The sequence below is a fragment of the Amia ocellicauda genome, chromosome 1 (genome assembly GCF_036373705.1).
Source record: "Amia ocellicauda isolate fAmiCal2 chromosome 1, fAmiCal2.hap1, whole genome shotgun sequence".
Lineage (NCBI taxonomy): Eukaryota > Metazoa > Chordata > Actinopteri > Amiiformes > Amiidae > Amia > Amia ocellicauda.
The window spans coordinates 54,086,041-54,100,229 of record NC_089850.1 but is presented as its reverse complement, the minus strand read 5'-3'; the positions used below and the strand labels follow the sequence as shown (position 1 = coordinate 54,100,229).

Below are 14,189 nucleotides of genomic sequence, written 5' to 3'. Positions count from 1 at the left end.
GTTGCCCAGAGGCCGACAGATATACGCGCCAGTGGTGCCAGCGCTCCCCCAATATTTAGCAACATGGGCTGCTCCACCAATTCAGTTTAATTTGCATATCATTTTAAAAACACGTTGGTAAAATAGCCTATGTGGGGAAACCATAACAATCTCTTTAATTTTAACTAACTGACTTATAAAATGAAAGCCACATTCCCCCTTAACTGCGAGAGCCCCTGTAACCTACCTGCCCGCTGCCCAAAAACCACTGAACTGTTCACGGAGCGCAGTGTGTTTGCTGGGTCCTGCCGACTGTCTATCTCAGTGCCTGCATGGATTTCGTTATTATCGTTGATTGTTTAACGTCTGACTTCATTGCATAATTGTCTAATATGTGAAGATATCTTACCGAACATGTAATGCGTACACAGATCCCACTTCAATATTGTAACTTGGCAGGCGTTGCTTTTAACTTCCTCTCTTAATTGACCCTGAATGGCGGTTCAAAATTAATATTCGTGTTTAATTGAAATACATAAAGGAAAAAAAAGCGAAAGGGAAGATTCAAGTGAAAGTCAAACTTTCACACCAGTCTTACAGGCTGAATCAACGCAAGAGAAAGGCCCGGCGCCACAGGGTAAGAAAATGAGTTTTCACAAGCCGTGGCTTTCAAAGTTTACTGGAGTAAAATAGCCAACTTTCTGTTCCGTGTGCAAAATCGCTTTTGAAAAGGAGCTCTTAACATTTTCTAAAAAACCAAAGCAACATTAATGTCTGCATTTCAGGACTGGAGACGTGCATTGCGGGGCTTTATCACATGGACTACATACACACTTTACCAGCTTTCAATAGCAGCTCAGCAAGACCAGCATTGTGGACATAACGATTGCAATTCAAATCTGAAACAAATAACGATATTAGTTGATTGATTGATTGATTTGTGCCGACAGGCTGTTTGTAATCTATACTGTGGCTCTCGTATAGGCTTTAATAAAATGACTCCCTCTATACTTTTTATGTATTGCCTTGTTCTTACTTCATTAATTCAACTATAATGGGGGCTCTGACCTCTGCTGGGCACCACCCAAAAAATCAATATGGTGTTGGCCTTATACATTTAGGAAATTCTTAATATAAAGCAACACAGCTTTAATTGATGATAATCTTACAATCAAATATCTCAACATTACTCTAAACTGACTTTTAAGCTCATTATGCTTTGGGCAAGAGACTCAAATATTCAAATCGCTGACAAAACCATAAAGGGAAAAGGATTGCAATTAGATGCGAGGTTATATCTATTGTAGATAATGCAACTGAAACACAAGTGTATTGCGCATGCTCCGCCCCCGTTAGCTACTACTTCTACATCCCCGTCGACAATCAGGTATGACGTCACAGTCAACGTAATCTTGGGTTGCATTCGATGTAAGACTAACAGTTCACTAACAAACTAGAGGTATATAAAGCCAGTACCTGTTTGTAAGTTGGTAAGATTGCCTTTTATTTATTTCTGTTCTATTTGTATATTCATATCCTATATCATTGGAGAGGACATTGTGTCTGCCATATGCAGTTTAGAAATTCCTACTATAGCAAGGCTTTCATTGGTGATACTATTGCAATATGCTACTTACGAGGAGTTTACCTTGGAGCATAACATTTGAAATGCAGCTTACCAAGTCAACTGGAGTTACCTATATTTTTCTATTAAACATGTTGATTTGGAAATAACTCAAATATATGTTATAAATTGCAAAGTATTTTCTATGTAAATGGATAGGCTATACATATATCTATGTAATTGAAACCAAAATGTAAATTGGTGATCTAGTGCAAGTGTAATTTTTGCTAGCTAGGTCCTGATGCAACCGTGGTGTTGCTGTACTAGCAGAAGGCATTAAACTCGAGTTTTTACACACTTAATTAAATTCCAAAGCTAAAATCAATTTGAATAAAGAAAACGTAGGCTACATATTTATTTTAATTTTCTTTAACACATTTAAAACGTGTTATTCATTGTGTTAATTAGTATATCATCATCATAACAAGTCAAAGCAAGTCATCATAACCTGTGTGTGTGTTTGTCTTTTTCCATTTTATCATGTAGAAGAATTTAAAGGAAGACAATGGCAGAAGGTACAGTGTGTTCATTGTGTAGAGGCCTTTTCTGTAAGATAGCTTTAAAATAAATAACACAGCTAAACCCACATATCTGAAGTACTGATACAGCCATAATTCCCACTGGTTTCATAGAGAACCCAAATGAACTTATAGTTTGTTGTTCTTAAGTCTTAAGAGTCAGTAATCATATATGTAAACTGTGAAAGGAAAATTGCAAGTATGCTACTTAAAGCAGTAAAACATTTTACATTCATTTTCAAAATATGCACAAGGATGTAAAAAATAATAATGATGATAGTCAATAAGAAAATAAAAATAAATATATATATATATATATATATATATATATATATATATATATGGTATTACCAGCTGAATGTCTTCTGACAGCCTGATGTGTGTCTCTCTTCCAGTGAACACTCCGCTGCCCACCCCTGTGTACGACGCAAAACACATTGAATGGTTTCAAAGTCTTTTAGACAATGTCAATGACTGTCTGAAGAAAATGTTGCCTTTCTTCAAGCAGCACCTTCTGGACAACCCACAGGTGACATCCTTAATCAGAATGTGTTCAGTCTGAAAGAAAACATATCTAAAGTACAGCCTCAACAAAGCTTACTATGAATAGGGTTCAAATGATGATGAAAGTAAACTGAAGTTAGTATATATTTTTCTTTCCTTGTTCTTGCTGTAGGCTTCAGAAGATTACCGTATTGTACTCGAGGCATTGGAGAAAGTTGCCAGGAAAGAGGCCCTGCCTGACACAGGGAGATTGATGGCATCAGTTGTGTCTCTGGGGTTCTCTGAGTTGACCGGCTCCATACAGCTACAATTGAAGGCCCACTGCACAGATGAGGTACATCTTCAACAGCTTGTTCACACTTTCCACACATGCCTACAGAATATAAATTGTGTGTGTTTATTAATACGTGATACTGCTGCCATTATTAGAAATTGCCTTAATTGGTATCAGTAACTTATAGACTTCAATTTCAAATGATGTTTTTCCAGTTTGAATTCTGAGACAACATTTCAGAGTTTCCCTGAATGAGGGCCACAATCTGTGCCATGATGGCATTTTATAATCAGTGATGTCAGTTAATCAGTTAAGTGGCAGATTGTCTTTACACTGTTGAATATGGAGTCCTGAGGGAACAAGCTCCTAGGTCAGATCTTTTGCCTTCAAGTAAAGAGCAAAGAAAGCAGACATGAAAAACATCACCATCATCTTGGATAACCTGCTGCATTTTCTCCTGCAGATCAGTCTGTACAGAAGGATTGTTCTGTGCTACGGGTTCATCGCCCTCCGGATCCCTGAAAAGAAATTGAAGGCATACCTGAAGTATGTCATTCTTCACGACTTGAGTTGCTTCTTCTCCTCCAAGGTAGACAACATACATCTAAAACAAGAAAAACAGTATGACTGTCCAGACCTGCCCATTTCATTGTTTGCGACAACCTCCAGAGACTGACACTGAGTGCTCTTCCCCCTCCAGGATCCTGAAGTCAGGGCGAGCGTGTGCTTCTGTCTGAGCATCATGGCTCACGCAGTCAGGGCCGCTGGTGTGACCTTCCCTTTGAAACGGGAGATACTCAATGTCATGATGGTCAGTGGGCTTTCATTGTGTACTGGCAGGCTTACTCTCCTGTCATTCTCTATTTCCTGCAAGTATCGTAGCACTGCCCCCGCTTTGAGATTGTTCTTGAGTGTGCAGGCAGGGTGAGGATGGTTTGAGAATCGCCACGTGGAAAAGCATCTCAATATAATGTTTGAGGAATGTATTGTGGCTCAGTTTTCTGAATCATGATTTGAATTAAGACTTAAGCAAATGATAGATCCTGGTTTATGCAGAGTTACTGATCTCCTGAACTGTCGTATCATGTAATTAAATACATTGGGCGGGAATGTTAAGCTTCCAACAAATGTGTGATATGCCAATGTGAAACTGGTTCCATGTGGCGTCACATCCTTTAACTGGTCTGATTTTGGTTAATCGATTGTAAACAAGCATCTTGTTACTGCTTAACATGATTGTACAGGTCTGAAATTTAAATATAGGCAGTACACTTTCATATCCTGCCACTCATCATTACTTTTCCCATAGATGGGTGTCTGTACCAGTATGTTGTGTCTTCAGTCATGAATGCTGTAATATGAGTGTGTCAGAAAGCACATTTTCTTGTCCCCCTCAGACTTTCATTCAGGATCAGCCCTCAGACAGGTCCAGCCCGTCAATCTGCCAGCAGGTCCTGCACACCTGCTTCTTCTTGAGGTAACTCTTCTTTAGAAAGCTACCCTTCAGTGCAGCTGTCCAGCTCTCGCTGTAGCCACATGGCTGAGATGTGTTTTAACTCTTGATAGTTCAGTGCCTCTCACCTAAAACATTGACAAAATGTGTGCTGTTGTCAAATAAGCCTCACAATAAATTGGTATAGGAAGGCTTGATATGAATTTGTGTGGTTCCTCCGTTATGAAATTCTGACGGGTTGCATCAGCACTCTGTTTTGGCTGAAATGATCAATTTATAGCAACATGGATTGGAATTATATGCTCTGCTGGGGTTCCTATAACCTGACATTGTCACTCCTGTTTCCCCAGCCAAGTGAGACCGGTTTTAAAGAAACAGCAGATGGAATTGGTGCAGCTGAGTGTCTTGAAGGTCCTGACCCTTCCCAGTGTGGACTCCCATGGGGCTTCACTCTAGGTCTGTAACGTACTGTTTGAACACAAGTTGTGGGTACCTGTAGGACCATCATCATGAATACTTTATCCTGTGGAATTCCACTCATTCTATTCATAATTTCACATTTCCAGAGCGTAGAATAGCATTTCTGAGTTGTAAATAATAATACAAATATTGCTGACTTAACAATACTATGCAATCATCTGTCCTGTGTCTCCTGTAAGAAACATTCAGCTAAACTTGGAGTCCAGGGATGAGAGACTGGCCACAACACGCAGAGCTTTAACAGTGTAGTATAGTCACTGCCATCTAGAAATGATGACATCAATGTATAAGAACATTAAATATGATTACAGATGTTACATTTAAAGACCTTCCCTTAACCTCCATAACACGAATACTGTACCATTGTTACATCTCATAGATTGTATCTGTCTTGTGTAGGAGTTGTACTCGGCCAATGCAGAGTGTCTCCTCGTCCTGTTCAAAGAAACTCTGAAGCAGGACTTCACCCCTGAAACTCTGCTGGGACTGCTGGAGGTCAGCGCTTTTACCTTGCCTTACAGTAGAGTGACCATTGCATTAAAGGCTGTTAGAGACTGGACAGGGCTCAGTCATTTAGTCTGAACATTTCACTATTGTATCAATTGATGCTGAACAGCTGCCTGTATCTGCAGGTGCCATTGGTTTATGAGGGGCAGTGATATAGAAACTAATAGGGACTGCTGTGGATATTCTGATTTCTTCAGAGGGTACCACTTGCACTGTTTTTTCTCCTGCCTTTCTAGCACAGTGTAGATCAGTGTAACATCTTGTGTCCCTCTGTTCCTTATAAGTCCTGACATTAAAATAAAGAAAGATTAATCTCATGAGATTTTAAAAGTTTGTTTATTCAGTTCAAGTTCTACTTTTGTTAACTTCCTTTCTCTCCCCCACTTGCTCTCTCTCCCTCTCTCTGGCATCCGTCCCTCTTCAGCCTCTGCAGGCCTTGAGTTCCTCTCCGCATGGCGTGACGAGACTCAGGGCCATGACCATGGTGACCGATCTCCTGCAGTTCATCCGGATCAAGGTGAGCCCAGATCCAGGCCTCTCTGTGTGGGGCGCCAGTCACATTGAACTGTCCGTGAAGCGTAAGCTCGTGCTTTTGTCGTTGCAGCTGGTTTCAGACAGTGGCGCAGTGTGGCTTGTGTTTATGTGTTGATTTTCACAGGGTGGGCAGGTGTCTTTGAGGGTATGATAATGGGGCATAAACTGGTCTTTGCATTGATCTCTGTGTGGCTGTTCTTTTCTACAGGTGCTATGGGAAGTCCCTGTTGGCCGACTGCTGGCTTTCCTTGTCCCGCACTGCCATGACCCTGCGGTCATGAAGGAGGCAGTGAAGGGCATCAAAGCTGTTCTGGACTTATGGCTGTGTGGGAAAGGTAATGGAACAGCTGTAGACAGTACTTAGTATGCACCTCACATTGCAGGCACTGCAGAGTGTGTGTGTGTGTGTGTGTGTGTGTGTGTGTGTGTATGTATGCGTGTGTATGCGTGTGCCTGACAGTGTCAAAGCCTTTTGGTTGACTGTATTTTTTTTTTCTTTAAAGGTGATGACTTGGACAGGTACAAGGAGGTGGCAAACATGATGCAATGCATCAATGAGCAATCCTCTGTCTCAGACACCTGCGCTGCTCTCACCCAGGTAAAGCTTGGGTCCTGAGGGACGTGTGTAACGTGCTGTATTGTAATGTCGCTTTCCCTCAGCCAAACCTGGCCCACGGGTCTTGAGAGGGGAGCTGTATAACCTAATGAGTTAACAGGGACTTTAAGAGTGTGTCTCTGTGTTTCAGGTGGTCAGCAGTTGCCTCCTTCAACCGGAGAAGGAGACTCTGATTGAGGGTCTGATTCAGGGACTCAGGGACTCCCAGCCCAGCACTGCCCATGGGTCCTGCGCTCTCCTGTGCGACCTCTTGCAGGCTAACCCCACTGAGCTCACTGCAATGGTGAGTGGAACAGCGCTTTCATGTTATAGGGTGTGTTACAGCTCTGAACTGCTCTATAGCAATTGTTTGGGCCTCTATGCAGCTGGACAGGAAGGTCAGCTCTGGGCACATGTCTGTCTGGCCCAGCCTGCTTGTGTTTCTTCTACCACTCAACCCAATCTGCACCAACCCTGTTAGGGAATATATGTTCGTCAGTGTGACTCTTTATAGAATCAGACGTGAATTGTGTGATCTGTACCATTCATAATGTAATCAAATAAATGCCAATTGTTTTTATACACATAGATGGTAGTCTGTTATCCAGGGGCCATCAGGACAAAATTCTTGGATCAAAACAGGATCTTTTAGCTTTCCATGTTATGAATATGAATTCTGCTTCACAAAGACATTTTCCTGATCAGGTTAAAGAAGGATCCTGTTTCTGGGCTTGCAAGCTGTGTCATTTGCAGGCAGTAAATTTGAGTGTGTGCAGGAGTGTGTGTGGATGATAACCTGTTCTCTGCTCACTCTGTGTCTCCAGTTTGCTCCAGTGCTTCATGCCTTTCTGGGCCTGTCGGATGTGAAGGAGAGTGTGAGGCACAGCATGAGGCAGGCTGTTGTCCAGCTCGTGTTGACAGACAGAGTCACGGTCATCAACTCCCTCATCAGCTACAGGTCACCGGCTATCAGGTGAGGATTGATGACGTCATCTTAACTGTCCTGTGAAGATGATGCATACAGTTCTCTTAAGGGAACAAACATGTTTTAAGTCACACAGCTTGTGAAATGTTTTTCGAAACACTTCGTATTTGTCAGCTATGGTCACGTGATAGTTGTGAGTCACGAAGTAATAATGGAACACTTTGAAAAGTAGAGCCACACAATGTCCACACGCTTTTTATCTGCAGTTTCAGATATAATGTTTAATGCTCATGAGCTCAATTCTGTAATGTATCTTTACAATTAAGAGGGAGAGACAGTCAGTAACTTATTGCAAGTCAGCACACACTGAGTGTTTGGTTGTGTTTTTCAGCAACAATTATCACTGGCAGTGGCAGAGGGAGCTGTGGGGGGCCATTGAGGAATACTGCCCGCTTCCCTGGACACTCAGGGTGCTGGTGAATTACCTTCAGACGACAGGCAGAGATCACAATGTCTTGGCTGTAAGTGACGAGAATGCCCAACATGACAAGTGCACGGCCCAGAACTGCCCCTCAGACTCTTAATCAATCTGTTTCTCTTCGCCTTGGTCAGGTCTATGCTGTACGGGACATCCTGTCCAAGGTCAGCCTGGTGGCTGTGAATATGGAATTTCAGGAACTGTTCTCTACCCTGCTACCTCTTCTGGGTCCTGAGAATCCAGCTCCGGCAGCAGGCTTCAGTGTCAAGAGGTACAAGCATGTGGGAGCCTGGGATGAAGGCCGGACACCAGAGCATCACACCAGAACAGAACCGTTCACCGTTTAACGCGTTTCCTTTCGTCTCCGATAGTCGATTGACATTGTTCCTCTCTGTCTCCAGTGCCGCTGTGGAAGCCCTGCAAGCGCTGCTGTTTAGAGCACAACTGATTAATGTGTCAAATCAACTGGATCAGGACGGAGCCTGGGTCCTGTTCAGCGATCATGGTCAGGAACCTGAGCTCATCTTCCTGCTGACCAGGTAAGATGGTCTAGGCCCAGGCATGAGGCCTAGAGCAGATACAAACCCCCTTTTTACAGATGTTCATGTATATGTGATTAATAGTGCCAATAACTGTCCATAGACACCCTTTCAGAGGGGAAATGTAGATGGCTCAGTCAGGCCAATTATAATAATTGAAAGGTGATCATTAACTAGAGAAAAATCTTGCAAAATAAATTACTTGGCAGTAAAGCAAGTGTATAAAGAATGGCCCCTAACCCTTGTGCTGTTGAACGACAGGGCTCTGCTGATGTTTGCTGCCCCAGTCCTGCCGGATGTGGTCCATCAGCTCTCGCAGCGATACAGCACCATGGGAGCGAGCCAGAAGTTCTGCGTGGCAGCCTTCTTCTCCGCAGTGAGTGTCATCACCCAGTTCCTTCATGTTATCGTATTAGAGATGAGGCATGTATGTGACCCATGTCCATTGAATGCACTGGAGTTTCAAACTGAAGACCTGCTGCCTGAGTTGGGACAGTGAGCTTGCTGGTGCCTGCAGTGTCTCCACACTCATCTGTCTCTCTTCTCTTCCTTGTTTAAAGCTTCTGATGCAGTCACACCTGTCTGACCGCAGGCTGTTAGTGCTGGTCACAGAGAGGACGCTGGAACTCTGTGAGGATCCCCTGGAGGACACTGTCAGACTGGCTGTCCAAGGGCTGAACACTCTGCCCAAGAAGGAGGTAAAGAGAAGTGGCCCAGCATTTCAGTCTGTCTTCTCTCTCTGAGGATCCCATCTGCAAGAGAAGCTGCAAGCCTCATATCCACCAGCCATGTGGCTAATTCTTTTCACTGTGTTGTCCATTTGTTTTTAGCTGGGTGTGTAGTGTACCTACATACAGGAGAAAGGTTTTCATGACTCAAGTTTCTTAATTTTAAACTGGTTGGGGAGGAAATAAGGGCCGTAGTTTAGGAGTATAATGTGGGAATTGGATGAGTCCCTGATCAGTTGACAGCTTTGTAGCACTGCATGTGTATATGGAGGCTGAGCACAGCTCTCTTCTCTGCTCAGATACTCAGGTTTGCTTTGGAGCAGCTGAAAGTGCTGACCGGCGCCCTTCCAATGTGGGCGGTGGAAGGGAAGCCAGTGATCCTGAAGGCCATCTCCACTCTGGTCACCATCCTCCAGCTTTGTACGGATGAAGCAGCAAACAAACTCATCCCCAAGGCTTATCACACAGCGAAGGAGTGCCTGGAAAATGTAAGTCTTAGAATCGTTCACTGCCCTTTGTTTCCTTGGCTTCATTAGTGAAGAAGATTATCTTCTGTCTTGAACCTGGTCATTCTCTCTGTCAGCCCTTTATATGATGACTGATGTTGTGTGCTGACTGACCATTCACTAACCTATCCCTGAAATATCATGGTTGTAATCTGCCTTCATTCAGTCTGCAGTTTGCTGGTTTAATTTTGTTTATCTAACAAATAGATTTGAAAAACACCTCAAGGTTTATAGGGAAGAGAGAATGGAATATTTCCACGATTGAAAACAGCAGTCCTGTCCCTTTTGAAAAGGTGCAATTTATAATTTATAATTATGTTTGGTATTCTAAATAATACATATTCTATACAGCACTGAAGTGCCATGTCTATCCTGTGCTTGTGTTACAGCCGGACGCTGAGATCTGCAGGGCCACTGTGTTTCTGCTGGGTGCGCTGGTGAAGAGGGCTGCTGGGTCTAAAGAGTTAAAGAAGCAATGCCACGGCTCCCTGGCCAGGCTTCTGCTCCACCTCCAGGACTCTCGCCTGGCCGTCTCCCAGGTAAATCCGCTGAGTCGTGATGACTGAATGTGGGAAATCTCTTGGCTCCTAGCCGTCTGTACATTGGTGAACACTTTGGTTCCCAGTAGTTAATCAAAATCGTGCTGGAAGGCAAAGCGTGGGGTTGTTGGCTTCTCAGGTTTACAGCTGTAACTGTGAACTCGGAGCCTGGCTGGAGCGCAGGAGGGTTAAGAGCTGTGAGAGATCTGTGCTTGTCTGATGGAGACAGGAACAAGCTGGCAGTGGCACATTAATACACCAGACAAATGCAGAAATCTGCAGTGAAAGAAAAGGGTCTTCATCTCTCCTGCAAGGGGGTTTCTTTTTAAATGGTAAATGTTGTGGAAATTGGATATTTTGGGGGTAAAGACAGTACACTCAAGCTGACGACCTCAAAGAATAACAAGCAGCAGTTCTCTTTGCATTACTCAAAGTGAAAACACTTCTCTGCTGTCATGCCTGAATAGCCAGTGCTGTGTTGTGGTTCCCCCCAGGCTTGCCAGCTGGTTCTGCAGCAGTGCACGCCACATTTCACAGGTTTCAACGTGGTGATTGAGGACCACTTCAGCCGTGAGAAATTCATCTTCTCCGCCTTCATCAGGGATATGACTGCTCTCCTTGTAAGTCGCAGTTTTTTCTTGGGATTCTTGGTCGGTTTTGCTCATTTTGTGTGGGAGAGTATTCCATGCCTCGATGTTTGATGTGTTTCTCCGGAGCTCTTGGAGAACTGCCTCTTGTGTTTTCTGCTGAAAGTTGTTCTTGTTCTTGTAGCACGAGCATTTCCCTGGTGTGATGGCGGTGTACCGAGATGTTGCCCTGCGCTTCTCCAACAGCAGCAGCCCTGCCCTCCGATCTAGTGCTGCGGTGTTCATTGGTAAGAAAGCCAGAGCAACTGAGCTCTGTCCAAAAAGTTTTGTTGATATAGACATATAAATGGCTATTTGTTTCTTTGCAATAAAAGATTAACTGTGACCTGTGGTGCTGTCCCGCTATGCAGCTCGCACTGTTTCACACCTGTTGTTTTTCTGTTTCAGGCGCACTTCTCGAAAAGATTGAGAAAAGCATCTGCAACATCATTGCATCATGGAAACTCAAAAGAGGTACAGGAATGTCTCTGGTTCATGACTCTGTGTCTTATGCTGTTGGCCCAGTGTGTGGTGAATTATTCCTGGAACTGATAAGAGAACCAGAACTTTGATGGTCCAATAATATTGAAAATCCTAAATAAAACAATTGTGATACTTGGCCATCATTTAACTAGGTTGTAATGCTTTTTGAGAAGCTTTTGATTTAAGACTTCAGTACAAGACCCTATACTGAATCAGTGAATCTGCAAAGTAAAATGTGAATCAACAGCATGTTTCTCTCTTCCCAGCTCTCTCTCACCTCCTAAAGGACTCGGATTCAAGGGTCCAGAAGACGGCAGCAGAGGCCATGCCTGGCGTCCACCAGCCCTGATGCGTGACGCTGGGGACACGGGGCGTTAAGCATCCGCCTCATGTTGAAGACACGCCCACATATAGTGAGAAGGAGCTCCACAGAGAGTTTGATACAGCCCGGCTTTTGTCTTCAGAACTGAAGAGGTTCAGAAGGTGGTGGAAGATGAGGTGTGGAGAGGTACTCAACTTCTTTGTTAATGGATAGAGATTCTGTAGGATCTCTGCATGGCTGATCCATGTAGCCGAAAAGTTATGAATCTCACATTGTGTCTCAAATCTTCTATGTTGTGTTAATGTTGTGGTATGTTTATGTTGTTGTGATGTACAAATAACGTTGGGTTGCGGATACAACCTTGGTTATCTGAAATGAAGAAAGAGTTGCCAAGAGGGTGTTAGGAAATGACCTTTACCCCGGAAACACTTGAATAGGCTTTATTCAAAATCACTGATAGGCCCACAGCTCTTGCTGCAGCTCAAATACACTGCACACACGAACAACGCCCTCTTTGCCTTTTCAATGACACACTGAGATCCTTAACACTTCTGTGTGCTTTAGTTCTACACACGTGATATATATACATATTATTACATAGTATACATATTACTATTACTGATATTATTATTATTATCATTCCTGCCTTACTGTGTTTGTGATCTGGGGCCGTTTGGATGCTGCTACCTGCCCCTTCCTGGACTTTCGAACAGTGGATAGTCAAAGTATCAGTATGAAGTAATATTCACTGTTCTGGATTTCACTCATCACACCTCCTGCACAACCAGAATCAGTGAGTAACCTTGGGTCTCTGCTGTTTTGTCATCCATTTGGAGAGACGCTGACTGGGGCTCCAGCAGGCCTATGCGCCGAGCTGGATTTTAGTATCGCCGTGGCTCAGCCACCTTCCACCTTACAACACCATACCTTTGCCCCCAGCTTTGGGTCTACGCTGTGTGTGTGTGTGTGTGCATGTGCACGCTAGTGTTTATTTTTGTGTAACCCTGAGCTAGATACCAGCACCTCTCTGTGATTAGCTGCCACCCGTGTGCCGAGGCCTTGGGTCTGTGCTTCTCAGAGCGCCGGTGACCTGCCTTCCCAGGTGTGTGTCCCAGCCTGCATGTCCATGTCGATCGGGTACTGGTAGTCGTGCCCTTGTAACGGGGCTCATTCGGGTTATAATGAGCACGTTACAAAGTGACGTAACCCCTCAGTAAAAGTAGTACAATGTTAAGCCTCCCGCGGTGGGAGACCTGGTCTTTTGGTGTAGAGGGCTTAACACTGTACTGCACTGGAGTCGCTGCATTGCGGAGCGCTCAGAGGGGCGCCAGTGGTGCGCGGTTCGATTCCCGGGCAGGGAGCTCCGAGCTGCATCGGCTACACCCTCACGCTCCACACACGTTGACAGTGTCTTTCCATTGAGATCGCCACCAACGCGGAGTTACCCACAGAGACGCTCGACCTCCTGTGGACAGCCCCCATGGCATGTCATTGTGCAAGCACAAACACCGCTGTCCCGAGCACTCAAGCAGATGCTCGGCTTCTGCCTCTCCTTTTCCTCCCCATCTGCTTGAGTGCTCGGGTTTCCGCTTGCACAATGACATGCCATGGGGGCTGTCCGCAGGAGGTCGAGTGTCTCTGTGGGGGTTGACCGTTGACCGAGGTAACTCAGTGTCGGTGGAGATGTCAACCGAAAGACACTGTCGACATGTGTAGAGCATGAGGGCATGACTACCAGTACCCGATCGACAGGGACATGCAGGCTGGGACACACACCTGGGAAGGCAGGTCACCGGCACTCTGAAAGGCACAGACCCAAGGCCTCGGCACACGGGTGGCAGCTAATGCAGAGAGGTGCTGGTATCTAGCTCAGGGTTACACAAAAATCAACTCTATCGCACACACACACACTCACACACACTAGATGCGGAGCCTACGAAGGAGACTGAGAGAGCCCTACCAGAGTATACAAGCACACACATAGTGTAGACCCGAAGCCGGGGGCAGAGGTATGGTGTTGTCAGGTGGAAGGTGGCTGAGCCACGGCGATACTAAAATCCAGTCCGGCGCATAGCAGCATCTCTCCAAATGGATGACAAGATGACAGAGACCCAAGTTTACTCACTGATTCTGGTTGTGCAGGAGGTGTGATGAGTGAAATCCAGAACAGTGAATATTACTTCATACTGATACTTTGATTATCCACTGTTCGAAAGTCCAGAAAGGGGCAGCTAGCAGCATCCAAACAGGCCCAGATCACTAACACTGTAAGACAGGAATAATAATAATAATAATAATATACAATTAGGTCCATAAATATTTGTACAGTGACACAATTGTCATCATTTTGGCCCTGTACACCACCACAGTGGATTTGAAAGGAAACAATCAAGATATGCTTTAAGTGTAGATTTTCATCTGTACATAGTAATATGTATACTATGTAATAATATGTATGTACACCGATCAGCCATAACGTTATGACCACTGACAGGTGAAGTGAATAACACTGATAATCTCATTATCATGGCACCTGTCAGTGGGTGGGATATATTAGGCAGCAAGTGAACATTTT

The 14,189-nt window shown here is 44.4% G+C and overlaps 2 protein-coding genes across 2 annotated transcripts; both read left to right on the top strand.

Annotated features, from left to right (window-relative positions):
- Positions 1-1,390: 1,390 nt before the first annotated feature.
- On the top strand, positions 1,391-5,315 carry LOC136754624 (maestro heat-like repeat-containing protein family member 1). The gene is made up of 9 exons (XM_066711047.1): positions 1,391-1,469; positions 2,090-2,118; positions 2,517-2,650; positions 2,798-2,959; positions 3,363-3,488; positions 3,600-3,710; positions 4,297-4,376; positions 4,703-4,808; positions 5,232-5,315. The coding sequence occupies exons 2-8, from the start codon at positions 2,109-2,111 to the stop codon at positions 4,806-4,808; spliced, it is 729 nt and encodes a 242-aa protein (XP_066567144.1). The 5' UTR covers positions 1,391-1,469; positions 2,090-2,108; the 3' UTR covers positions 5,232-5,315.
- LOC136753571 (maestro heat-like repeat-containing protein family member 1) lies at positions 5,233-11,777 on the top strand. The gene is made up of 17 exons (XM_066710204.1): positions 5,233-5,327; positions 5,764-5,856; positions 6,082-6,208; positions 6,377-6,471; positions 6,620-6,772; positions 7,293-7,441; positions 7,785-7,914; positions 8,006-8,142; positions 8,273-8,410; positions 8,672-8,786; positions 8,971-9,108; positions 9,438-9,626; positions 10,034-10,183; positions 10,678-10,803; positions 10,955-11,057; positions 11,218-11,283; positions 11,559-11,777. The coding sequence occupies exons 2-17, from the start codon at positions 5,815-5,817 to the stop codon at positions 11,639-11,641; spliced, it is 1,941 nt and encodes a 646-aa protein (XP_066566301.1). The 5' UTR covers positions 5,233-5,327; positions 5,764-5,814; the 3' UTR covers positions 11,642-11,777.
- The last annotated feature ends 2,412 nt before the right edge of the window (positions 11,778-14,189 follow it).